The following is a 25,789-nucleotide window of genomic DNA, read 5'->3' on the forward strand; positions in this document are numbered from 1 at the left end:
ACCAACCAATTCATCAGTCAAAGATTGACAATAATTACGTAAAATTTCAAATTTGCGATATTTTAGTGTCACTGCATAAAATATAAAGACTATGTATAAATAATTTGATTATAGTCTAGGTTACGGCTGTAGGCTAAATAAAATCATAATAACAATGTAATGGAGAATCAACATCTTCATGCACCAGTTTATTTTATTTTTTTTCATATTTCCCAACTATTGCCTCCAGGCATTCAACAGTGCAATCTCTGAAGAACAGCTGAAAAGCACCAGAACAATAATGAGGACAGCCCTTTCTGTTTTCTCCAATTTAAGACAATTAAATAAAAATCAAATACAATTCTTAAATAAATTACTATTTTCAAGGTACCACTTAATAATATTAAACTTTTTAAATTACAAGTTAATACTGATACAATTAAATACTATGTATTTAAAATAAAAAATACTAATATGCAATGTTAATAACTCCATAGTGCTATTTAGTGCATTAGACTATATATATGAAATATTAAATTTGTCTTTTCTGAAGTTGTATACTTGAAAATAGCCACACATTGTGAATGTGTGTGTGTGCTATAATGTTTAGAATTCAAAATACATTTACATTGACATTTGTTTATGTGTGAAAACACGTTTTACATATTTGAGTGCTATAGAATTATCTGCAATAGTTAATGTATCATATATCACTTGATTTCAAATTCAGCTATTATTCATTTAATTGATTAGTTTCAGAGGAACATTAAAACAGGAACATTTTTAAGCAAACAGTTCTGGAAGACAAAACTATTCTTGAACAGCATTTATATAAATTCACCATGCAGAAGGCTTCAAAAGTCAAGGAAAATCACCATAATAAGCATGCCATAAAAATCAATGATTCCTCCTCATACACATTTGTTTTTTCTTATCAACTCCTACAATAACTTTAAAGTAGAGTTAATCGTTTAATTAACTCCAACTGCAGTAACCTCTTAATAAGCTAAATCTGGTTTCTTCACATTACTCTTACAATTAACTATTCATTCTCATGGAAAAAGTTGGCTAATTGGTTGCTGCAGTGAACATTATAATGTAGAGTTGCTAAGCAACTAGTCATACTGCGGTGTCAGTATCTATGAGACTACATCATATAATGGCTTTTATAATTATTTGGTTATTACCAGCTTTTAAACAAATTACTTTGGCCTACAGTCCCATATAAAGGTTTAACAGAACTGTTATCAAATTGGAAATCTGCTAAAAACCAGGCAAAACAGTTCTATGCTGCCGAAAGTATGCTATCCCACTAAGTATTTTACTTGTGGGAAGCTTATCCAAGCTCATTTGCAGTTAAAATATTGATTGGTCTTTTAGAGAACGTTACAGTGACTCAAATTTAGCGTGGCACCCTACAGCAATAAAGCTACTCATCTCAGACTGGATTAGCCTATTAGAAATACTTAAAAGTATTTATCCAAGGGCCTGTGCTGAAGATGATTTAATGCAGCATGTCTTTATAAATGATGTGGACAGACAGCATGCTTGGTCTTAAGTAAAATAAAGTGTAAAATGGTTAAAAAAAACCACCCTGAAAACATAGAGTTAAAAGAAAACTAATAGAAGTGAACTGCCAGATCTTAGAAGTAACAAGGCTTCGTACTTTGGAACATGAAAATTAAAATCCTGCTTCAGTTCACATTCACTAGCTTTGCTTAAGCAATTTGATCGTTTTAAGCTATTTCACCTTATTGAACATAAGCAAAAAACAATTATATGCAACATATTTTTTTGATAGTCATAAAGTAAAGAGCAATAAACGTATGTGCAGGTCAAGGGCTGGGTATCTATGTCATTACATTGAGGTAACAGATACCGTCAACTGCAGCTATATTAGCACATTTATTTTAGTGTCTAATCTATCACTGAAGGCTATATAATGATAAAGACTCTTCTCACAGTAACCTACCATGGGTTATGAGCAGAATTATTTCCAACTGTTGATAGAAGAGCACAGAAGTGTAGAAAAGGAAGGAACACGAAAACGAGATGGTAGAAAGGCACGCCACTTCATCTTTCCCCATCACACTGAATGAGCCTTGACACCTCAGCTCATCTGCCATTATGGGAACCTAATACATTTCTCATCTGTAATGCGAGATCGCCCAGTTGAGACGAAAGAATTGGATAAAGAAACTGTTCACTCGACACCATTATTTGCTTCATAGCTGCAATATTCTGTAATAAATGTATATGCATGCGGCATTTATGCCATCTCAAAAACAGAGCAAATTATCATGCTAAATTCTGAAGTGGCTTAACCCAAACTGTACACGATGAACAGAGAACATGTATATGATTATTTGCTGGAATGTCTTTTTGCTCATCTATGTTTAATAGCTTTATTCTAAAGAAACCAAAAGGTGCTGGAGCCCAACTTGTATAATTGCAATGCAACATTTGGTTTTGGTAATCTATAGCAATTTCTCTACAGCTGCAGAGATTTAGAAAGCTCTTTTCTTTATTACTGCAAATCAGTGGGCAGCAGGCTGGATTCAGCTACTTTGGGACGCATCCAAGATAATTCTGGAGTTCGGTTTGGAAATAAATTACTACTAATACTAACATTTATATATGAAAACCTTGCCATCTCCTAAGAATGGTTTCTAGTGAACATTAGTATGTCAAGAGTCTATTAATACATTAGTATTCCAACACATTGGTTTCACATACGTCCGGCATATGATGATAAAAGCTCTTATGGATTCCCCCTACTTGATTCCTAATCAAGAGTCAGTGCAAAAATAATTTGCTTTTATCCACCAGATTAAACATTAATGTTTCAGTCAAACATCACAGCACCATAAGCAAATACCACTGTGATATACAAAGTGTCATTAGCCAGTGTGTCTGCCTCATGTTGAAAAAATCCAGGAAAATATGAATACACAGCACCAGGTAGCTGGATGACATTTTGCAAAGCAACATGAATAAAATCCAAGGAGGAAGCGGATTTAGTTATTCAGTGGCTAAGAAAATAGGAAAACCTCTCATTCGACTAGAAAATTGTATGACCGAAAAGTATTCTAATCAAATTGTGCGCACTTTAAAGAAGATTTTAAAAAGCATTTATGAAAAATGAGAGTTACCGTGGTAAGGACAGTAAGTAAAGAAGCTCATTTTTAGGAATTGATTTTATAACCTGTATATTATTTAAAGAGATATGGAGCAACAGCTCCTGTGTATATGAAAATCCTATATAAACATGCCAAATGTTTAACGCAATTTTACCAACTCATTAAATAGACGGCCATATTACCTTATACTAAATTTCTCATTCCTCATACACTCACATTTAATCTTTTACCTGAATATGCCAAAAAAAGATAAAATAGTCACATATTAAACGGGTGTGACTGTGCCGTAAAGCAAGGTTGATTCACCTTTTGTGTCAAGTCTCTAAAACAATGCTGAGGGAAGGGTTATTCCAGCTGTGTAAAGAAAATCTAAATTTGTAAATCATCCACAGAAACCTTGTTGAACAGCTGTCTAAAGTCACTGGTCCCCAGCATATAAAAGCTGTTAATCCTGACCCATACCTCCCTGTACTCTGTTACCATATTGATGGAAACAACAGATTACCGAATATCTTCCATCTGTGTTGAACAGACAGGGTGTTTAACTCTAGGAAACCTGGATTACGGATAATAATCCACCAAATGAAATCACTAATACCATCTAATACGCATTCATGAATTTGATTTCCACAAGGCATCTTCAGAATTTATACACCCAATACATCTAATAATCCTCCTTTCCCTTCATACTTAATATGCTTGTCAATATTAAGAAGAAAAAAAAAAATAGACCCATTTGAACAATACAGAAAACAGGGGTTAAAAGTTTTAAAATCCATAAAAAAATCCACTGCCTTCCATAACGGGCTCAATTAATATACAGTACGTGACTTTCTATTTTTATTCCTCGGTTACACAGCAGTAATTAGTCTGACATTTCCATTCCAATGCAGCCATGTCCTTCAGGGAATACATTTAAAGATTTTTAAGATGCACTTTAAATGTTAAACATACATACCGTGTGACAACTTTAAGTGTTAAAATATGTACATGCATATGTATATTATCTTATTTATTTGAAGGTTCCTAATTAAGTGTAAAGCATCCTGGCTATATATTTCTCTTCAGTGTCTAAATTCCTAAACAGTACCAACACATATTTTTATTGAACATTAAGGTTGAACAAAAAACACTATACAATAAAAAATGAAGTAATAGAAATCAATCACCTAGATCAATCAAATCAATCAAATAGAAATCACCTTTATGCTGATTGACTGTGATACACAAATGCATATACATAGACAGTCTAGTAAAAAAGACAAAGAAGAATAACTTCCATTAACCACATAGAACTCACTACACACTGAGTCTGTAATCTTTTTATTCTTCAATAATTGACCCTATCCATTTGCTTTGACTTGGAAAACAAATGAAAGAAACCTCACAGAGTGCGGATCAGTGCTTCTCATTTTACAACTCTTGTCTTTATAAACCATCATTGCTGAGCAGTGACTTGATAATGGAGAAAATCTTTGGTCAGGTTTTACTTGGGGGAAAAAAAAAATCACGAAACCTGAATATCTGATGTTTAAAGAAAACAGTGAGCATTTCCTAAACTTATTTTACTTCTTTTTATATTCCCCATTTAAGTCTATCTTACCTGCAGTGAAATCCTTGTTCAGATCAATGAAGGCATTAGAGTGTGGCACACGCATCTTTATAGAAGAATTAAGAGCAGTCCGACAAGACACCATTCTAGGGACAATAAATAAAATTGTTAATGCAAAGTATTAAAACAATCGAGTGTCAAAGACTATGTATTTATTCACTGGAAATATTTTTTCATATTTTAAATAAATATTTTTTGAATCCTTTTGAATGGTATTTTGTACCAGTTCCCCAATGAAAAATGCATGTTAAGAACCATATCCTGTAATTCAGGATTCAGATTGCTTGGCATCTTTCAGGAGGAAGATGTTAAATTATAACTGGGCAGCTTAAAGGAAATCAACAATTCTCTTTATTTCCTCTTTGAAACCTGCTACACCTATAAAGAAATCCCTGTTTACAGTTTCAAACCAAAAGGCACAGCATAATAACGGGCGTACATACTTTTATATATAACATCAACTAAGCAACATAGTTTTCTGAAAATACTGTAACTGGAAAGAATGTTTAATTGCCTTATGTTACTGATAGCGTCAATATCCAAATCCAGTAACATCAATATATGTTAGGAACAAAGTTACTGTTTAAATTATTATGCGTTCAAATGTATTATTACTGATGCCAAGAGATGTTCAATTAAGATATTACTCCAGTACTATATATCCAATAACACTAAAAGTGTGTAAAAATGTGTTGATATAAAATAATAGTTTGATAATTATGCAAACAAACCAACAAAATGTTATTATGGCGGGGGGATTGAAAGCAATGCAATAAAGACATGATCCATATTTCAGATATAGTTTGATGAGCAGTTGCTATTGGAAACATCAGGTTTCTGTTTTCCATGGTCTTAATTACATATTAAAGCTACCTCCTACGGCACAGGGAAAGGGGAATACATGCCTTGTGAAAAATGCATAGATAAACCAGAATGGATCACATGGCTTTAGATGCTATATGAAAAATTCTGGGATTTACTTACTTTGATAAATTATCATATGTTGGTAGTGAGAAATAAAGAGGCACACATCTTTAAAACAGTTCTGATTCCAACATGTATTTTTGTAAAGGATGGAAAGGCTACAAATGAGGGGAAGCCGTTCAAACCCATCTTGCATAAGAATTAGTAGAAGATGGTTTTGATCCATCAACCTCTGGGCAACAGGCCCAGCATGATTCTGCTGTACTGCTCTGCTGACCTGCTTAGTGTCTTTGAATGCTAAATTCATACAAAACATAATTTTCCAACACTGAGTGCACAAATTAAAGACTTCAGATTACCAGTGCAAGAACAGGGCAGTATCCCTCCTTAAGCACTTACAAAATTGACATATTTACAAATAAATGCTCTGGTACTGCAGCAAGTGGGGAGCAAGGCTACAGACTACTGCATTCACCAGAAGCCCGTGTACAAATTACCTGCTGCGTGCCATCACCTGAATAGTCAATTTCAACAGCTCGGTGTGATAAGAAAAAAATCGCACTAATCTTGGGAGAGTGTGATACACTGTCATTCTCACCTGTTTTTGTCTAATATATTAAGTATTATTAACCTATTAATTGCTATTTGGTCAGGAGCAAATTCTTATTTATCAGTAAGAAATAATTGAATTTATGGAATATTTGAAACCAGAAAAGAAGGGAAACCTTTTTTTCTAAACAAGCAAAAAGGCAAATCATACATGTCATCTGGCACTGGTGACTATGCAGTCCTTCATACAGCGGTTGAGATACAACTGATCTAGATTCATGGTTAAAAATTAGAAATAGCAGTGGTTGTACTACCGACCCCTGTGGCACACCACTAATTTGGAGTACTATATCAACCCCGTTAGATAATGGGTAATTGTCTGTTATTGCTCATCTCTGTTATCTATCCATTAACGTGCCACTCTGTCTTGAGCTTGGAGGAGGACAAGTGGTCACTATGGTGCCAAGAACATGGTCAAATAACTGTGGGATGGGGATTGCAATCACCACTAAACAGGGAAAGGGAGGGACATGTCGCCGTGATGTTCCGCACTGGATAAGGGGAATGATTTTATCCGAGACCTATGTGACAGAACACACTATTGTGTTCACATACAGGGTGTTGACATGATCCTGGTCTGTCCCACCTGCTCTCTGCCTTCTACTGTGGGGGAGCTTTAGACTTTGAATGCCTGTTTCTAAGGTGTCTGACAGTGGATCTTGCTTGCTCTACATTACCTAGAAACCTGTGGGGATAACCTGCAACATTCCATCAACAGACTGAGTGAGAGACTGAAGGAATGAAAAAAAAATTGTTTTTGTTGTTTAAGCTGGTAAGCAGCTTAGCCATCCAACAGTTTAGTCAAGGACTGATAGGAATCAGGTTAATGCTCTAAACAAAGAAATAGGCTTTTGTTTCTGTTTTTGTTTTGGGTTTTGTCAAGGAATGTAAATAAATGCACTGCTGCACCTGGGTTTAAATAAAAATGCCTTTGTGTCAGAGCCTATTTTCTATGTTTCTTATAAAGTGGCCTTAAAGAGCCTAGGTGCACCCGTGAGCTACACCTTCAAATCAGTTATAATATTGTCTTATATCTTTATAATATTTTCTCAGCACAAAGAAGACTATAAGCAATTTGAAAAAGGAACACTTCAAAAATGGATATGACTAAAAACTGGTAGACAGTTGTCGATATTGATGCCAATTTTAAAGGCGATGCAATGAGATATACTGCTAATACTAAATAAACATAACATTTCAATGATAGTTATGATATTTATGCAATTTTCATTTAAGAGTTTTATCCCCCAGTACATTTAACATCACTTTTGGATGTGCCAGTGACATGGAACCTAATTAAATAATTTGCCAAGAGTTTATTCTTACTGCAAATTAGTTCAACATATTTGCCTCCTAAAGCCTGTGTTTCTTTGGCTCTATTCAATTACTCTATTAAATGAACAGTTCTATACACACTACTATTTCCCATAACAATGCAATAAAATTATTTTCAGCCATGTGGAAAGTGACATACCTTCCATTTAGATAGCACACCTGCGGCAGATTTTCTCCTTTGACTTGACCAAAAATATCAGGCACCAGATCAGCATTAAAACTATTGAGAAAACAGAATTATTTTTTGGCATAAACAGAAAAAATGTAAAAAATGTCTAAATTAAAAATGCTATTTTTAATATTTCAATTTAACCCACTTTACTGTCTTTATCCTATAAGAGACAGTATGATTGGACTGATATGAAAATTGCTTTATTAGCTTCCTTTCTCTTAGTTTTTTATTGATGAATGATCGAACGGGAAAAATGAAAATTAAAAATGTAAACCACCAAGCTTGAAATACAGACAATTTTAAAATAAAGACTAAATACTACAAAACAGAATGCTAATATATTTTATATCTGAAGAAAAGAAATCTATAACCTTGTCCTTATGGAAAAAAAACAAAACTTTAAAAATGGAGAGAAAAGATATCAATATATCAAATAGTATACAGCATTTCATTATACTTACTCCATAACCAAAGGTTGATCCAAAAAGGTTTGGTTTAGCTGGGTCTTATTATACTGATCTGTCAAAAAATAGATATTTGTTATTACCTGGAATCAATCTAATTTATTAAGTAAAGGCCATGACCCTTTAATGTGTATTGTGTAAGGCAACAAACAAAATTACAAAATATTCAATAATTCTAATTCAGCGTATGTTTATGTTACCATGATTCCAAAATACATTTTAAATGACCAAATTGTCATCATACAACAGGAAATTTCATTGAATGGCAGACATTAAAGCCTAGCCCCAGTTTCTCCAGTAGGCAAAGTGTAAGCAGAATGCCCACTTCACTTGACTTTTGATAAAAGAAGAAAATAAAGAGAAACCTGAATTCTTCCTACTGTTATATCTATTGTCTGAAATAAAGCTTTTCCTGGTAAGGATCGTGGCAACCTGGAGCATAGGGTGCAAGGAGGGACTACACCCGACCAGTACCAATTTCTGTCTTCCAAAGACACGCTGGCAAATGATACCACACACATCATTCGTGGGCATTAAGTAATTTAGCCAGCAGTCTGTGAAAGGTGGGAGGAAATCAGAGTACCTTAAGAAAACCCATGCGGATGCAGAAGATAAAAACTCCACACAAGACTAGGTGCCCTAGTCTTGAATCAAACCCAGAATTCAAGGGCAGTGAGACAGCAGTGTTTAAGTGCCACAGAATGTAAAATCCTTTCCATATCAAACCCACTAAATTCCTTCAAATGTAAATGTATATACAGCAATTTATTGCATTTTTTTTCTGTGATAAATGTTTCTGTGACCCATTTTTAAAGATAATTTAGGTATTGATGTTAAAAAGCATTACTTAGAGTTTGATTATTTCCCCAGTAGATAATAACAAATGTTTCTGGATTGTTGACATTCTTGTTCTGATTGGTGGTGAGGAGGACATCCATCTGTGAGTCTCCATCATAGTCTCCAGGAACCACACTACTGATGACATCACTGAAACAATAAACCCACAATGTTTTTGAACATTAAATCTTCCTGTGTGTACTAGGTGAGACATAAGGAACTTTTAAAACAGCATACTCACTTTAAGGACAGCTTTATTTTTGGCTTGAAGTAAGGAGCTTTTAAGTCTGCTAGGAACACAACCAAATCCTTTTCTGAAACACAGAATTTATAGGCATGTCAATGACAACTGACTGTCTACAATAGGTGTTTCTTTCGTCACGTACACAACTGCAAAGCTAGACTCTCCCACAATCCCACATAATTATAAAGGCTTAAGCAATCACCTCCCTAAGAAACTACAACATATTCAGTAGTAATCCTCACAATTCAGAACTGTTTAATATTCGAGTTACATGTTACCGATTAAACAGATAAACATAACATTTTGTAGCTACTTTTGTAGATTTCAGTGAGTTAAAAGGTGGTTGTTAGTAACATGAACGTGATGTTGACCACACCTCTTTGATCAAACAAGTTTATTTAGCTAATGCATTAATAGGTTACAATGCAATTCTAGCTTTCAGCTCAACATATTTATACTGAAAAACTATAGTTACAATAAATTGAAACGTAAACACGATGCATTGGAATGTAGCTAGCAATTATTTAAGTAGGAATACAAACGAGCTCTGATGACGAAGAGATCCGTTTGCTTGTCTGAATTGAAATCTCCGAAGGCAGCGATAGTGCCATAATATTCAGATCCAAATAAGTCGGCTGTCACGTCCTGTAGAGCCAGGACAGCACGGTGTCCGGCAAATGATACCATAAGGCAAAATAAAAACTGACATGATATCCACATCCTCATTGCTCAACTACTTCCAACAACACAACCCAGCTTACAGCAGCACACATTTTACGGCAGTGTGGCAGCCTATCAAAAAATAGTTGGAACGACCTTAATACTTAAAAGAAAAATATTTGTTTTCCGTTGCCATTAAAACGCATAATACGTTTACTCGATTCGTCTTTAACCTATTAAGGATACAAGTTTTTAAAAATGAGTTATGTTGACACCAGTGAGATAACGTAACTAACGCCTCTCTTCCGACTTTACGACGGTGTCGCAACGTTGTTTCTTCAGTAAATATGGCTAGTTTGGCAGATGTCAGCTGGAAGGTGTTGGAGTTCAGGGCAAGATCAAAACGTTCAGGTTTGACTTATTCACTTGCATGATCTTTTATAAATTTTAACCAGTGAGCTGCCTTTGTGCTAGTATGCGCTCTTGGAGTAGATTGTGTGTGTGTGTTTTCTAGCTAAAAAGACTAAGCTCCCCAGCTGATTACAACAGTACTGGTTTCCAACCATGGAAAGGTCAGGCTCATAAGTTTACACTGGTAGCTATTTTAAGTACACTGCACTACGTATCGCCTGCCTTCATTTTCGTGCAATTGCAATGGAGCTTTACTGTATTCCTTTAAATCTTCAGATAATTAAATCTTTACATTGAAAAGTAAAAATAAATAAAGTACCTATCTGCTGGACGTCTTGCTCCAAATGTTTTTTGAGTAGTAATGGACATCTTGTAAACTTTTCGGTTCACATTAAAGAAAAGACGCTCTGTAGTTTTTATCCAGTTTTCTATTTTGAAATGTATTTAGCACGTTGGACCGATTAAATCTGTTTAGATTAGAAATACGCGTATGTCGTGCTCCATCTCCAATTAATAATTAAGCACCTACCCCAGATCAAGTCTTGATACTGTATGCCGCATGGAAGTGAATCACGATCAATATGTAACTTGAAACTTTTCACACGAAACAGCTGAGAAAAATAAAATATATAAAAAAACGTCAACATGCCTAACCTGATATCAATATACCTAATTGTACTTATTTTCAGCTTGCATTAATTTTAACATTGCTAACTTTGTGCTTGCTGTGTAATTCCGACAATTTCCCTTTAACCCATTACTAACCGTTTTTATAAATTGATGTAGTTTAGCTGAAAGACGGTTATCATAAACTACACCTATTGAAAATGGCCAGCTTCGGAGATGAGTGTCCCAGCTCTGATCATATTCTTCAGAGATACAGTAAGTATTCCATCACAGGGACATTCCATTGGTACCCAGCACACAGTCTTGTAAGTGAAAGTGTAAGAAACTTTAGGGTGGTTGTATACCTCTTTTTTTGTCACCCCTGTTGTTGCTTACTGCAGTTAATAGGTGAACATTATTCGTTATGGTTTAAAATAGAAATAAATTCTATGTTGCTGTTTCCAAATAGCATTTATACCTCTGTGACACATTCTAAAATACTGATACTGAAGCATTGTCACAAATGCTTTATATTTTCAATTTCCATTACTCATTGATGGTGTCACGTACAGTACAGTAATAGCTAACTCTTTTATATGTATGGATGTATTAGCAATGAATGCTTTTCAGCTGAATTGAAGTGTTACTTTTCTAATTAAGAATTATGCTCCGATAGCTACCAATGTGTGTTTCAGCTTACAGCAGAATATCAGAACAAGACTAGATTCAATTGTTCAGTACGTCAGCCTTTCGTAAGACAAAGGTAACCCTTTGAGCACATTATTTGAGCTGCTTGTATGTGTGCCCTAAGGGGTGTATTTGACGTAACAAGTTTACGGTGATGAGTTGAAGTTAAAAGCCGTTAGCTTTGTATTCTGAAAGTTATCCTCTGATTACAGTTTGAAGAATCAGTCATCAAGACTGTAGTGAAAACAATGACAGTGTATGGGTTCATACAGGGTTTTTATGTGCACACTAAATGTACAAACATATCTTAAATCACGGGTATCTTGCATTATTTAGTATATTCAATGAACTGCTCCCTAGAAGCTTGTAGGTTGTCACCAGCTTGTAGAACTTTGACGGAAAAAAAGATGTTGGTTTGACTGCAGAACATATATTCCTTATACAGAAGCAGTTGAAAAGGAATAGTTTTGTCCATGTTACTTACCAGCTAATGGAAATTGTTAATTTCCATATCCTTACATGAATTTTTCAGTACCTGAAGTATTGACCCATGGTTGATCCCATTAAAATGCAAATCACACTGAACTTCTTATAAATGTGGTCCAACAAATACAGGGAGTACTAAAATTAGGTCTTCGAAAAGTGAGCATGAATTCACTGGTGACAAGATAGATTATATTGTGAATTTCTACTGCCATCCTATATTTGTGCTATTCCTACACACTGTAGCTCCTTTTAAATAGTTTGATGTCCACAAGAGAGAATCAATTGTCATTGCATGCTTTGTTGCTTTTGTTAGCACTGATATGAGCCTTGGTTTTTTTTGTCGTCTGAGCAACAGCAGAATATTTTCTCAATTTCCCTTGTGCACATGTGAGTTCCCAATACTAAACAGCAAAAGGCAAGTTAAATGAGAATTCTTACTTTGTCAGCAGTACACAGTGCTTTGACAGTGAATTCAAATTTATCTGTCCTAAGATATTTCATGCCCTGTTCACTCATTGTTTTGCCCTGTTTAATTTTTCATCATATAAAATTAATCCCAAATTAAATTCTTCACGGCACTGATGTGGTCTCTGCATTCAATTTCTTTACCATCCTGCATTTTGTCTCCTAGAATGTTTCTTCTGTCTTCTGTCTTGGTATTGTAAATCTCATCATCTGAAGTGTAACTTATATACTACTTCATTATTTAAAAAAAAACATGTTTCTCTTCTACACCTGAGTGTATTTATGAATAGGTAAGAATTTATCATTTTAATTAGTATTTGTTTCTGTAGCCTTTATGCTATTATTATGAAGCCTTATCCTCATATTTTGTTTAAAAGTACCGTCTAGTACATAGTTGTATAACTCCAGTCTTGCAGGGCCACAGTTAATCAGGTTTTCCAGGTTTCTTTTTATTTCCCGAAGTCTGAAAGAACTTGAGAAAGGTGTTATACTGGTGTGGTTAAACCAATAACTATGTATATAGACGTTTGGAGTAAATTACAACATGTAGACGCTGTGGCCTTCCAGAACTGGAATTGTATAGCTCTGCACTAAGGTCTGCCTACAAGTGCTTCAGTTTCAGTACAGATATAAGCAGGTGTCACATTGGTGACTCTTTTTAGTAGTCTGCTTGTAGTTGCAGTAAAATAGTTATCACATTTTAGTAGTCAAATTTAAACTTCACATGATGGAATTAAAATGTCTACTTTTCAGGCTCTGTCTATGAACCTTTGAAGAGTGTTAATCTTCCTCGACTAGATGATGAGTCTCTATGGGATAAATTGGACAGATACTACAGTGCAGGTAAGAACCTGAATCGGACTCATTCTGACCTTTTTTAGCATCTTGTGCATGCGTTGTTTACAGTACCTGTAGAACCTAGTTTTTGCTGACCTCTGATAACATTTGCATGTTTAGCAAAAACGCATTACCCATTTTTAAATGGCATGACTGTAAGGTAGGCACAACAGGAATGTAAAAGTAGTTTTTTTAGCCTTAGTTTTTTCCTTGCATGCATGAAGAATCCAGGATCTTTTTTTGGAAACTGAAAATGATGGCAAATGGTGAAAATTAATTGAGATAATACCTCTCCATATATATTTTGGTTTAAAAAGTTATGTGCTTCAGTGAAATTATTTTGTTACCATTTAGTAGTGTGTAGATGAAAGAAAGTAGTCGTATTTAGTGTCCGATTAATTCTGATGGAATCTTTAATTATTCGCTATTAGCTTTGCTTTAATGTTCACAGGCAGTTTGTTTTAAAATGGGCATTATCAATCAGCTTTCATTTTTAAACCTAACTACGAAGTATAAAACATCAAAGCTACATCAAAAACATAGTATGTTAAAGCCAATTTCTGTAGACACAATTACTACAGCAGTAACTATTAAAAATACAATTACACAGACTGCAACTATAATTGTATGAACTTTTAAAGCTTTTTTTAAGTCTTGTACATAATGGTACATGTGTACAGGAAGAGTAATTTGAATACAAGAGTTTTAGAGTTACAGTTTACTAGCCCAGAAAATGTTTTTCTGAAGCAGTATAATTTATACTGCATGTATAGCATTGATGGATTATTTTACAAAGAGTAGAATTTCCCCTAATGTCGAAACTAACAGAATAAAATGGCTGTATGCAGCTGAAATTACCTTCTTTTTCTGCAGCTCATCTTAAACTCGAGTTAAAAATAATGACAACTGTGTCATTCAAAGTGTTTCTGGGGATGTTTTTGATATTATACAGAATTTTTAAATGCACAGGTATCAAAAAACAACCAAGTTGGATATGCTTGGGTTTATGACCAGGGTAAATATAAAAGTAATTTAAAACATAGATTATGATATGGAAAGCTAAATTATGCATGCAAATCTAAATAAGTCCACGTTGGGCTTTATCATTTCTTATTTTGTAGTGTGTTGATTGGTTCTTTAATAAACTGCTTTCGAGATTCTAAGCCAAATGTAAACAATGCATTTAATTTTTTTCTGAGCAAGTTTGCTACCTTTATCGGAACACATTATTAAAAAGGAAATTAGACAACAATTTCCATCATCTGAGCTACATCTTTCCAAGTTTCATATGAATTAGTACAATATCTACTAATTGGAAGTTTAATCTAGATCATCTATTTTCAAAAGTAGTTTGTGTGATGAATTAAGGTTCTAATACAGTCCATGCTCTGAGAGCTTTCATGCAGCTTAGTAATCTTTAACAACTCCAGGAAACCTGTACTGGAATCAGTCTATTCCCAGTACGAGAACTTCACACAATACTGATGGCAAGGAGCAAAGAGCATTTCCGCAATGATTTGAGTTTAAAGAGTCTTTGAAGTCTGGTTTCTTTTCTCCAGCTTTCTTCAAATAGCTGTCTTACCTTTGCTGGAATGTAAATATCTCTCTGTTCTGCAGAATAATTTTGAGTTAAAAACCTTGAAACTTATTGTAGCAGTAGTTAAAAATTGATGTCAAATTATGGTATTTGAAATAAGTTAATCATAATTTATAATACATTAGTGATTACATCGAAACCGTTAAAGTTGCAAACACTGTTGTTGATAAGAAGCTGGCTGGTTGTTTGGATTTGGATTGGGTTAATATCGGATCTGGTTCTGAAATGGCTCTTTAAAATCCAATCCGCTCAAGGTGCCTTGAAGACCTTTCATGCTATAAAATGTAGAATTAAATATTCAATTAATTCCCCTTTCCTTATGTATGTTAAAGGGCAGGCGAAGATTAAATGAAAAGAAATCTAACAAGACATCCATTGATTTGACAGCCCATCTCTTGAATGTTTTGTGGGCACAAACATATCGTAAATTTTCCTGCGCAACAGCATGAAAACTGAGCTAGTTTGCATCCGCCCCCACCTTTTCCTGTCTATTTCATGATGTCAGTTAGAAAGTTAATCGGAACCCACATGGTACGTGGTTAATTTCTTGAGCAACATCTCTGGAGGAATAGTAAAATACACATGCGTGTTCTTCCCATATCAATTTGGATTTTATTTGGGTGTTCTAGTTTTCTTCAACTCTTCTTAGACATGCTGGCTATGTTAATTGGAAAAATGTTTATCTTAATTGGGCCTGTGTGTGAGAGTGCCCTGTGATGCCTTGGCATTCCCCTTTACACCCTATGCTTTTGTGTTAGTCTACAGTTGCCACAACCTATATCAGGAATAAGGGGTCTCTTATGTACGGATGGAAAATGTAAGCACCCCCACTTCTGTGGCTGGTATTTTCTTTGTATACAAATCCACTACCAACTTAATTTAAAACTAATTGGATGGATCCACTAAACCTGTTTTCCTTTTCAGAAAACCATGGAGCCATTGGTGCAAAATCATTAGCCTGTGCTATAGAAATTGATATTAGCTTTGTTAGCTTCTTGGTGGCTACACACTATTTATTTGTGACTTCTGACTGTAGAGAAGAAATATTTTTGATTATTCTGTATGTGATATAACACTATAATCATTTTTTTTCCTCTTCATGAGAAACCAATATTTTTCACTTTTAGTGTCTTACTTGAATTCTTGGATATCTACGTATATAGGTGCCGTGGAAGCTTTCACCTCATGATACTCTACTTTTTCAAGATATACACTATACATCTTCAGCCAATATGATGGCTGACCGAGTATAAATAATTACCTTGCAAGACTTCCCAGAAATTCTAATTATGAGACTGGGGATTACAGATGAAAGTTTTCAAATCAGATTAATTAAACTCTTGAAGAAAAAAGACATTCTAAATGAAAGACAATTTTTTACATGAAAGATAATTTTTAAAGTTGTTTTAGAAAGTGAGATTCTACTTTTATTTTATTCCTTTGAGCTTGCATGTTACGATATTAAACCTAATAAAAATGGTCACTCAGTAATGTACAGGCTTATTCAAATTGTAATAGCTTTTTTCCAAAAGGACTAAGTATATAGGAAAATCATGTTTTGTACTCATATTAAATCTCTTTGATAAAATCTCTTTGAGTCATATTAAATGAAAATATGTATATAAATCTTCATATATGAATTAGGAATGGAAAAACATTATAACAAAAACATAAGATTTAAAGACCAGAAGATTATAATTTAGTAACGGTTAGTAATTAGTAACTGGTAGTAAGTTGTAAATCCTCTTGTGGCATACATTACACTGACAAGATACCTCCTGTAGTTGGTCCTTCTGAAGGAGGAGTTTCAACCGTTACTTCAGGCAGAATTTCTTTGGGGTCTTGAGACCGTTTGATTTCCATTTGTGAACTGCCTTCATGAGTTTGAATCACAAATTTAAAATTTGATTAAGCTTTATTGATGTAGGGGATACTTAACTATGCCTTTGTCGATTTGGATGTATGTATTTGATTATTGTCATACTGGAATGTCCATTTTTGGCCATGCTTGAACATCTTAGCCAAGGCATCCAGGCCTTTGCCAAAATGTCCTGGTTCAAGTTGGAGTTAATGATTCCCCCTATGTTAATAAGAGCTTCAGGACCCATAGATACAAAACAACCTCAATCCACTATAAATACCACACCGAATTTCATAATTTGTATTTTGTTCTGCTTCTTTACACCAACATAATGCTGATATGCATGTCAGAAGAGGCTTTTTCCATGTCACACAGTCATGATTGCCACATTCATGCAGGCAGTTCTGAGTCGCAGCAGTAGTGTTCCACACTTTGTACACTGGAAATGTACAAAATGCTAGTTTTGGAAATCTACAATTATTGCATTTGGATGTACAGTTTCCTCTTAAACGATTTGCAGAATAGTTTATGGTGGCAGATACACTTAAGCTTCTCTTTCTGGATGGGTTTACCACTATACCAGTAAACTTAAAATTCTTAATATTGGACACTCCAATGGAAAGTTAAAAATTATTTTTTTGGTTATTTAATCTTTCGCCAACTTCAGTCAATGACAATGACCATGATGATGGGCATTACTACTGAATGTCTTTAGTGTGTTGCATCCTTTTATACCCAAGGGAAACAGGAAATCATTGGAGACTTTTTTTAAAATTTAATTCAATTTTATTTGTATAGTGCTTTTTAAAATGGACATTGTCACAAAGCAGCTTTACAGAATTTTGGGCCTGAACCATCAGTGAGCAAGCCTAAGGCAACAGTGGCAAGGAAACTCCCTTAGACTAAAGTAGGAAGAAACCTTGAGAGGAACCAAGACTCAAAAGGGGGAGCCTATCCCCCACTGGCCAGCACTGGGTTAATTAAAATGTACAGATATAAAAGTTGTCTATATTGCATTACATTTGCAATATGTAAAAACAGTTTCCTTTGGTTGTAATTTTCACTGGGAAGTTGAGTTTGGGGGTGGAGACAGGAGAGAGTACACCGGGGTTGGTCAGTCTGGTGGTCTGACAAGCGCTCAAGTGAGCAGGAGTGCAATATCAGCTTTAACAGAAGTAAAGGAGGAAAGGTTTTATAGAGGACCGGCTGGTAGAAGGAGCTGTGTTCTGGGTCTGGGTTGGATAGAAAGGAGATAAAGTATCAGTGAATAACAATGCAAGCAGAGATTGGTAGTTTGCATGGCCTCCTTTTTCTAAATATCAATATGTAGGCTAAGCAATTGACTAAACAAATATGTTTTTAGCCTAGATTTGAACATTGAGAGTGTGTCTGAATTCTGCACATCAGTGGGAAGGATATTCCATAATTGGGGAGCTCTATAAGAAAATGCTTGGTTGGCAGCTGTGACTTTTTTAATTCTAGGAACAACAAGGTAACCTGCTCCTTGTGATAGAAGTGTGTGAGAAGCTAAAAGATCACTCAAATATTGTGGGCCGAGACCATGCAGACCTCTGTATAGTCTGAATAAATGTATTCCCCATATTGTTCCAGGATTCATTACATATGACAAATATGGCATAGCTCTATACAATGCTATTATGTTTACAATATAATGTTTTTATTTTTTTTAAGCCAGAGACATTTTCTCATTCATACCTTATTCTCTTATTTGAGAATTAGTTGGGAGTGTATGGCAAACAAAAATGTTCAACCGACTGAGGTATTCAGTCAAAGCCTCAAAATCACAAGTAGGCTATAATTTAAAAGTAAGAGGATAACTTACTCCCATAAAAAGAAAATGAATATTGCATATTTTAAATCTGCATTTGTTCTAAGAGAGATACTTTAAAGATTACCTTATTACAAATGTCCTACTTCTTTTTCTGGATGGCTTTCTGTTTGTTATTTATGTGGTAATGTTGTAATGCTTCAGTGAATTTAATTTGCTGCAGCTGATTGTAGTGGATGGCATAGTGCTGCTATCTATCCTGGGTTTCAGGAGATTAAACAGTGAAAACAAGACTTGTTTTTTAATGGAAGGTATAGTAATGCATATTTTCTTCAGGAATACTTTTAGGAAAAGCCTTTGAGTTCCATGTAATCACGCATGGACTTGTCAGTCGGAAGCATTTTGTGCTGACTGAGAGGGCTATTATAATGACTGATGACATAAGACAGGTTTGTGACTTTTAAATCCCATAGATTTAAATCAAAGTTTCCTGCATGTTTAAGTTGATGCAAGTACACTTGAGGATCTTTCTGTATATCACTGTTGTAGTGGAAATGACATGCCATAAATTATTTCATCCCTTTACTTAAAAGGAATGTTTTTACCAAAGATAACATTTGATGTTATCTTTTTTTTATAATAGCTGATCGGATATGTATAGCACTTTTCATCCCAAAAGCAAAGCTTTTCATTTAGAGGAGGTGACCTATTTCATCTGCTACCAAAGTGCATCTATTACTTGGGTTGTACATGGCTTCACAATGACCATTATATGTTGGCATACCCACTACAAAGCAGAACAAGTGGAGCTTTGAGACATCGCTACATTTGAATTAAGAGGGATATTTTAGGGTAAACGGATTAAGCAAGCCCACATTGTAACACATTATAACACTTTTACAATACTTTTACAATGTCTTGGGACATTTAATGGGCAACTTCCCAGTACCTCACTTGAACTTCTCACTCGACAAACAGCACCTCCTCCAGTACAGTGCCTTCTGTCCCCACACTGGGGTCGTTGGTCTAGAATGTCTGGTTAAGAGGGAAGAGTGCCACCTAGTGAACCACCAACTACCATATACCTGGTTTTTCCTCAGTGACTCCTTTTTCAGAAGAGACGAGTCCAAACTTTGCTTAGCTTCTAAGATCTGATAAGATCAAGCTAGAAGGTGGTAATGGTCCTTATAATGAACAGTTGGTTGCATTAATATAAACTCAATATTTCTGTATGCACTTAAAAAAGATAACTGATTTTTCCAAATTGATTAATAATGAGTTGTAATTACAATACAGTTAAGAGTTTTTTCTTCAGCATCTGTTAAGTACGAGAACAAATGTGCGAAGACATTGATTGTAATACATCGAGTAAGGTATGCTGCACTTGTATTTTAAAGGCGTTTTTCCAATCATCAACAACAGACAGATATGGCAGTAAGATAGTGGCTTTTTCTTACGTAAGACACAGAAACATTAATTTTGATTGTCATGCATTAAATAACAGGTGCTGTGATCCCATTTTCTAGAACAATTTAATGGATCTCATGCTTTGGTGAAAATAATTTGCATAATTATTTATTAGGATATTGTGGTTTTAATTTTTCTGGTGAATTGTCTGTATTTTTTCATGCTTCATGTGAAATGGCTCTTTCTTTGTCTTTCCAAATTGACCCTGACACTTTCTAACAAAGATTACACAAAATAATGTGTGTCATTTGCCCTGACATAACACTGTGATAAAGAATGAAGTGTACTAGGTATTATAATTATGTAAGACTGATTATGGCTAGAAAGATTACAGAAGGCAGTAACATGTAGGCTATAGTTCCTTCACCTAGTATTTATTAGCATTATTATAATAGATGGTGAAAAAAAATAATTTAAACTCTTTAAAAGATACATTTGTACTAATCTCAAATGATGATGGCATGACCTGAAACTACTGATCTCCTCTTATTCCAGAGATCAAGCATCTGCACATGTGATGTTGCACTCCTTAATACACACTTCTGTTTATCTCATGAATCCTGTGTGTGTTTGTATTGTAAATGCTTACTTGCTCAAAATACTAAAAGGAATCCAACTTTCAACCAGAAAGAATAAACATAAGAACAAAGGTTACAAATGAGAGCAGGTCAATGGGTTCATTTGGTTTATGTTTCATTCATTTTAGAACCTTATTAAGTAATTCAGGCATTGCATCAAAAAGGTACGAGCACCTGTGTTCTCTGGGTACCTTTACAATAAAATGTTCCAAAAATATTCTGGAAAAAATATTTTTGCACTCAATGATGCTATTGCCCTATAAAGACATAGAAGGGAGTAGTCTTTGCTCATTTGTTGAATTAATACACTTGTTAGGAAAAATACAGAGGACATAAACAGAAGCATCAGTGAGAATTGTAAAAACAAGGTGCATTGCTGATCACAGCATTTTTCTTTTCATTGTTCCACTATAGTTAAATCAACAATACTCAACTACCAGAGTCCCACCACTGGTTTGTTTCCAGTCAAGACCTTTGGGGAATGCAATGAGGCTAAAGTCCGAGACAGCTTGTATTGTGCAGCCAGTTCCTGGGCTCTATCACTGGCATACAGGTAAAAAGTACTGGATGCTTTAACTTTTTTGTTAAATGTTCTTGTACCTGAGCACATTTTGGCTCATGATCTACAATTTTAGTCATGTGTTTTTTTTTTGCTTTCTGGGTGTATAAAAATGTTCAATGGCTCACAAAAGATCCTTGAGAACTTATTCTAATGGCCTTTATTAATGCACTTTATTGAGAATAATTCCAGTCTGACAGCATTTGAGTCCAAAACGCCTGCTTTATTTAACTGATCATTACACAAATACATATAGCTATTTAAAACAGATAATTAGCTAATTGTTGAAATACAGTATATTCATAGTGATAAAATGTTATTAAAGGTTTTATATGCTGTAAATTCATTATACAAAAATGAATCAGTTTCATATTGTTTTTTTTAAATAAGCTGTGCTTCCTTTTAGATTTAAAGTTCAAATGTATCTGTTTTTTACAGCATGATTGATGCAGATAAAGCTATTCATCTAAAGATAAACATGCAGATGCTTACATTCTGAACAAAACAATAAAAAAATGAACAAACCATTGTATGAAAGAAATTTGAAATTCTGCCATAACATTGCTGCAAAGAAAAACATTTGAGTGCTTTCCCCCTATTTATACATATTTTTTCCTGTCTCTGAAGCTTATTATTTTATCACATTTCTGGTGCTTGATTTAGTAATCCAGTAATTAATCTTTCCTATCTTATTTCACTAATGTTGATGCCTCAGGGTGTGTTTTTAGGGGAACCTCATTGTGATTAATGTTTATGGCAATCTTAGGAGGAATATGGTCCCCTGCTCATTAATTCCAATTACTCCAGCAGGAACATTTAAAATTTAGCTCTTATATTTATATAGTGCTGTGACAAGATAAACACAAATATAAATGTTCTTTTTACAGTTGGAAAAAGTCAAATAAAGCATAAAAGACAACAACTAAGGCATCAGTATGAATGTTGTTTAAAGAATTAGGTATATATTGTTAAACTTCTGCTACTTCATTTTTTTTCTAATTGAAACAAAGTCACCATTAGAAAATATGTATGCTCTGAATTGACCTCTTGCCTCATATATATGTCCTTTTCATATGCATATTTATATGTACACTGTATAGGTTTTGCAATGCATAACAGTACTGTTCTGTGCACTGTACCTGCTAGGATGCAGTGATATTCCTACATTTTCAATTTCTTTTGCATGTTATCTTGCTGGTCCAGGCGCATTGATGATGACAAGGGACGGACTTATGAGCTGGAGCACTCTGCTATAAAATGTATGAGAGGGATTCTGTATTGCTACATGCGGCAGGCTGATAAGGTAAAGCACTGTTGCATGGGCTTGAGCTCTGACCTTGCTCAAAAGGATTAATTTTATATCCAAGGATGTCATCTTTTGGATTAAAAGCAACTTTTTAAAAATTGTTTGGGAGAAAAAAAAATCATTTTGACAAGTTAAAATTGGTTTGGAGGCTGAATTGTGTTTTTTTTAAGTGTATTCAAAGATTTAATGAGCATTTTTGGCGATCTTTTTTCCATTTAAAATCAATTTCAAATATTTGAATACACATCATTTACAGTTTAACTGTGGTCTGTATTAAACATTTTTGGCTGTTAATGACAAATTGATACTAGTATTGTGTTTTATGTGTTGTGCTCCATTATTATGTTTTCGTATCTCTTAACAACACTGGTACTGTAGTTCTTCACTTGAGTTGAGCAAATGAATTAAACTAGATCATGTGAAAATGTGATAAATGTGTACATATGCAGGTATCAATATTTTACAAGTGCAGAGCATGTTTAGCTTTAGCCTCATGTCAGTTCCTTATATGTATTTATATCATTTATGTCTTAGGTAAGATCCAAGTACTGAAAAAATGATCTGCAAAAGCTGACAGAGAAATCACCCTATTATCTGTGAGAATTGAACAATCACAGCATATGAAGTCCTTGGAAGAATATAAAGCAACCCTGTCATGCTAAACATGTTACAACAAGGGGTAACCACTAGGGTTTGAAAAACTGCAGAAAACCTGTATGAGATATTTCTACTCCCCACATTCTGCACAAAGACATTCTTTGGCTTTAATTACCTAGGGTGCTTTACAGAAGCAAATCCATTTTGTCAGAAATCGTGGTCTTTTTTTTCCCCTGATTTTAAAATAAATATATTTTTATCATCAGATAGCTCCTCAGTGCTGACCAGATATTTCTTTTTATTAAACACTGTTCATTGGTTAATTGATTTGTTTTTCCTTATTTTTTAATTTGATCAACTATTTCCTGAATGCGTAATGAATGACCAGGTTTATAAATAATAAAGCTTTTCATCAAAAGTAATCATCTGTTTCCTGTAGGCATCTAGCTGTGTCATATAAATATGCTAGCAAAACTTTGTGAACATAAAGGTGGAATTTACCAGCTTATTAGCCTGATAACCAGTACTGTATGCCCTTTATGAAAGTGTCAGTCATAATGATTTTGACAAGCTCTTTCAATCCCTTCACTCTTGCTGATGAACAACATTGATGATGCTGTTATGCGGCTCGAATGCATACTGCTGTCCTCTTTAATGTTGCTCGGTAATATGATTGCAATTAACAAAAGATGGAAAGCAACATACAAGAGAAGAAGGATTTGTCATCTGTAAATACAGTTAATTGGGAAAAGTGAATTGCAACAGAATTTTTAGTACTTGTTTAGTACAAACATGCTGAATGTCCTTGCTGGTTGGTTGCACTAAGTCTAAAACAAAACCAGCATCTGGGTTCTATTGTAGTGATCCAGGCTTCACCATCTATCACTTAGCCAAAGGAGCTTAATAAATTCTAGGATACTTTTATTTGTAGCTCTATATTTTTTAAACTGGTACAGGCTTGGCCAAGACCAAATAATTCTTCGAACCACTAAAATGACCTAAATTAAGTAATGGAATGGCTTAATCTTTGCATGTTCCTGTAACTTTAGTGGAATTTATCTGCTCAGTCTATGAAGAAGTAGAAATCTCTTGGTTTAGAAGGCATTCCATCTACTTTGCTGGAGGTGTGGAAAGTTAATTCACAGTAATTATTGATTATTTTTTTTAATAGCGTGATGTTTCTTTTCGTAGAGATTGGAAATCATCTTTACTTGCACTCCCCGAGTTATGCAAGGGTTTGATTCCTCAAGTCTTTACATAACCCAAATCTTACATAAGTCAGAAGTGACCCTTTTGTCCATATTTTGGATCCAGACCCTCATCAACTAACATTTCAAAGCATTTAAAGAAGCATTTGATCAACTCATAAAATATGTTAAGTGAACTACAAACTTATGACTTGCCACAGAAAGAATGCAGGGGTACTGCTTGACACAGAGAAGGTCAAAAGTCAGGTCAGCGAAGCTGTAAGATTAGCATACTATATAAGGGGCACATCTGCTTTCCTATGTTAAGAAATACAGCTTTAACTTGAGTTCAAGTATACAAGTAATGTACATAAGCTGCAGAAAACTTGTATTCTATCTTTTATTATATTGTAGCTCCGGTGTGTTATAAATCTTTCAGGATTCAAAGTAATTTGCTGGGTGGTAACCTCTCCAAGTGAAGCTTGGTGATTTCAACTAAGTCAGTTAAGCTGCTTCTGTTATAGCTGCAGTAACGGAACTGAGGATTTTCTGTTTCCTTTGTGCTGGGAATTATCTTCTCCACTACAGCCTAGAATTTGGCTACCTTTAGGCTTTTGTAAAACATTTTTGTCTTGCCTGTTTTTTTATCAATTGGATCCATACTCTTTTCCACTGCTTGTTTTCATTGATATCCCAAAACCAGTACAGATTAAATTTCAGTATGATAATACACTATATATGCAGTTGTTTTCATTGACATGCCTTACAGTGCTCTGAAGCACTTGGTGGTCTGTTTGTATCTATTGTGAATTATTACTGTTGATTTGAGAGATATGTGCAATGAGGTAATGGAGGAGATTCCCATAAGTTCATCCATACAGCCGACTGAGACAGAGGTTGTTGAGCGTCTCTGCCAGGTTAAGCCTCTCAAGCCACCTGAGGTTAATGGTCTGTTGGGCAAAAAGCTGTGTTCTAATCAACACTACTTGATTCTTGTATTATTCCAAAAAAGTTGAAAGTTTCAACTACTATTCCTGTAACTGAAAACCTAAACCCTAACCACTAAGTGACTTTTGACGGGCTAGTGATCTGCAACAGGCAAAGTAATATGCTCATGTTTTATTTATTGATTTTAGTTCAGCATTTGATATGATCCAGATCCACAAACTATTGAAATGGCTCCTGGGTTTGGATGTTAAAGGGAGGCTTATAAAATGGATTAATGATTTTCTAACAGATTGCCCATAGCAGGTTCTTATGAACAATACTGCACATTTTCAGATAAATGTTTTTTAAAAACTGGTGTTCCCCAGGGCTGTGTTTTGTTGCCTTTACTATTTTCTGTCTATAAGAATGAAATGAAAATGCAGAAAACATGTG

At 34.5% G+C, this 25,789-nt stretch overlaps 2 protein-coding genes across 6 annotated transcripts in view; one reads left to right on the forward strand and one right to left on the reverse strand.

Annotated features, from left to right (window-relative positions):
* The window catches only part of itfg1 (integrin alpha FG-GAP repeat containing 1), a 111,210-nt gene extending 101,107 nt beyond the window's left edge, over nt 1-10,103 (reverse strand). The window contains exons 1-6 of the mRNA XM_006641369.3: nt 9,859-10,103; nt 9,314-9,386; nt 9,083-9,222; nt 8,233-8,290; nt 7,739-7,819; nt 4,723-4,817 (exon numbers count right to left, since the gene is read on the reverse strand). Of these exons, the coding sequence (XP_006641432.3) occupies nt 4,723-4,817; nt 7,739-7,819; nt 8,233-8,290; nt 9,083-9,222; nt 9,314-9,386; nt 9,859-10,042 (631 nt within the window). The 5' untranslated portion in view covers nt 10,043-10,103. The remainder of the gene's footprint in view (nt 1-4,722; nt 4,818-7,738; nt 7,820-8,232; nt 8,291-9,082; nt 9,223-9,313; nt 9,387-9,858) is intronic.
* Nucleotides 10,104-10,280: 177 nt separating this feature from the next.
* The window catches only part of phkb (phosphorylase kinase, beta), a 57,682-nt gene continuing 42,173 nt past the window's right edge, over nt 10,281-25,789 (forward strand). For 2 of the 5 annotated variants that reach the window (XM_015368366.2, XM_015368365.2), the window contains exons 1-5: nt 10,292-10,387; nt 11,179-11,269; nt 13,385-13,474; nt 21,175-21,313; nt 22,523-22,622. In XM_015368366.2, the coding sequence (XP_015223852.1) occupies nt 10,340-10,387; nt 11,179-11,269; nt 13,385-13,474; nt 21,175-21,313; nt 22,523-22,622 (468 nt within the window). In that variant the 5' untranslated portion in view covers nt 10,292-10,339. Of the gene's footprint in view, nt 10,388-11,173; nt 11,270-13,384; nt 13,475-21,174; nt 21,314-22,522; nt 22,623-25,789 lie in introns of all 5 variants that reach the window. The other 3 variants (XM_015368367.2, XM_006641375.3, XM_015368368.2) reach the window with 2 other exon arrangements.

Source organism: Lepisosteus oculatus, chromosome 20 (genome assembly GCF_040954835.1).
Source record: "Lepisosteus oculatus isolate fLepOcu1 chromosome 20, fLepOcu1.hap2, whole genome shotgun sequence".
In the NCBI taxonomy this organism is placed as follows: domain Eukaryota; kingdom Metazoa; phylum Chordata; class Actinopteri; order Semionotiformes; family Lepisosteidae; genus Lepisosteus; species Lepisosteus oculatus.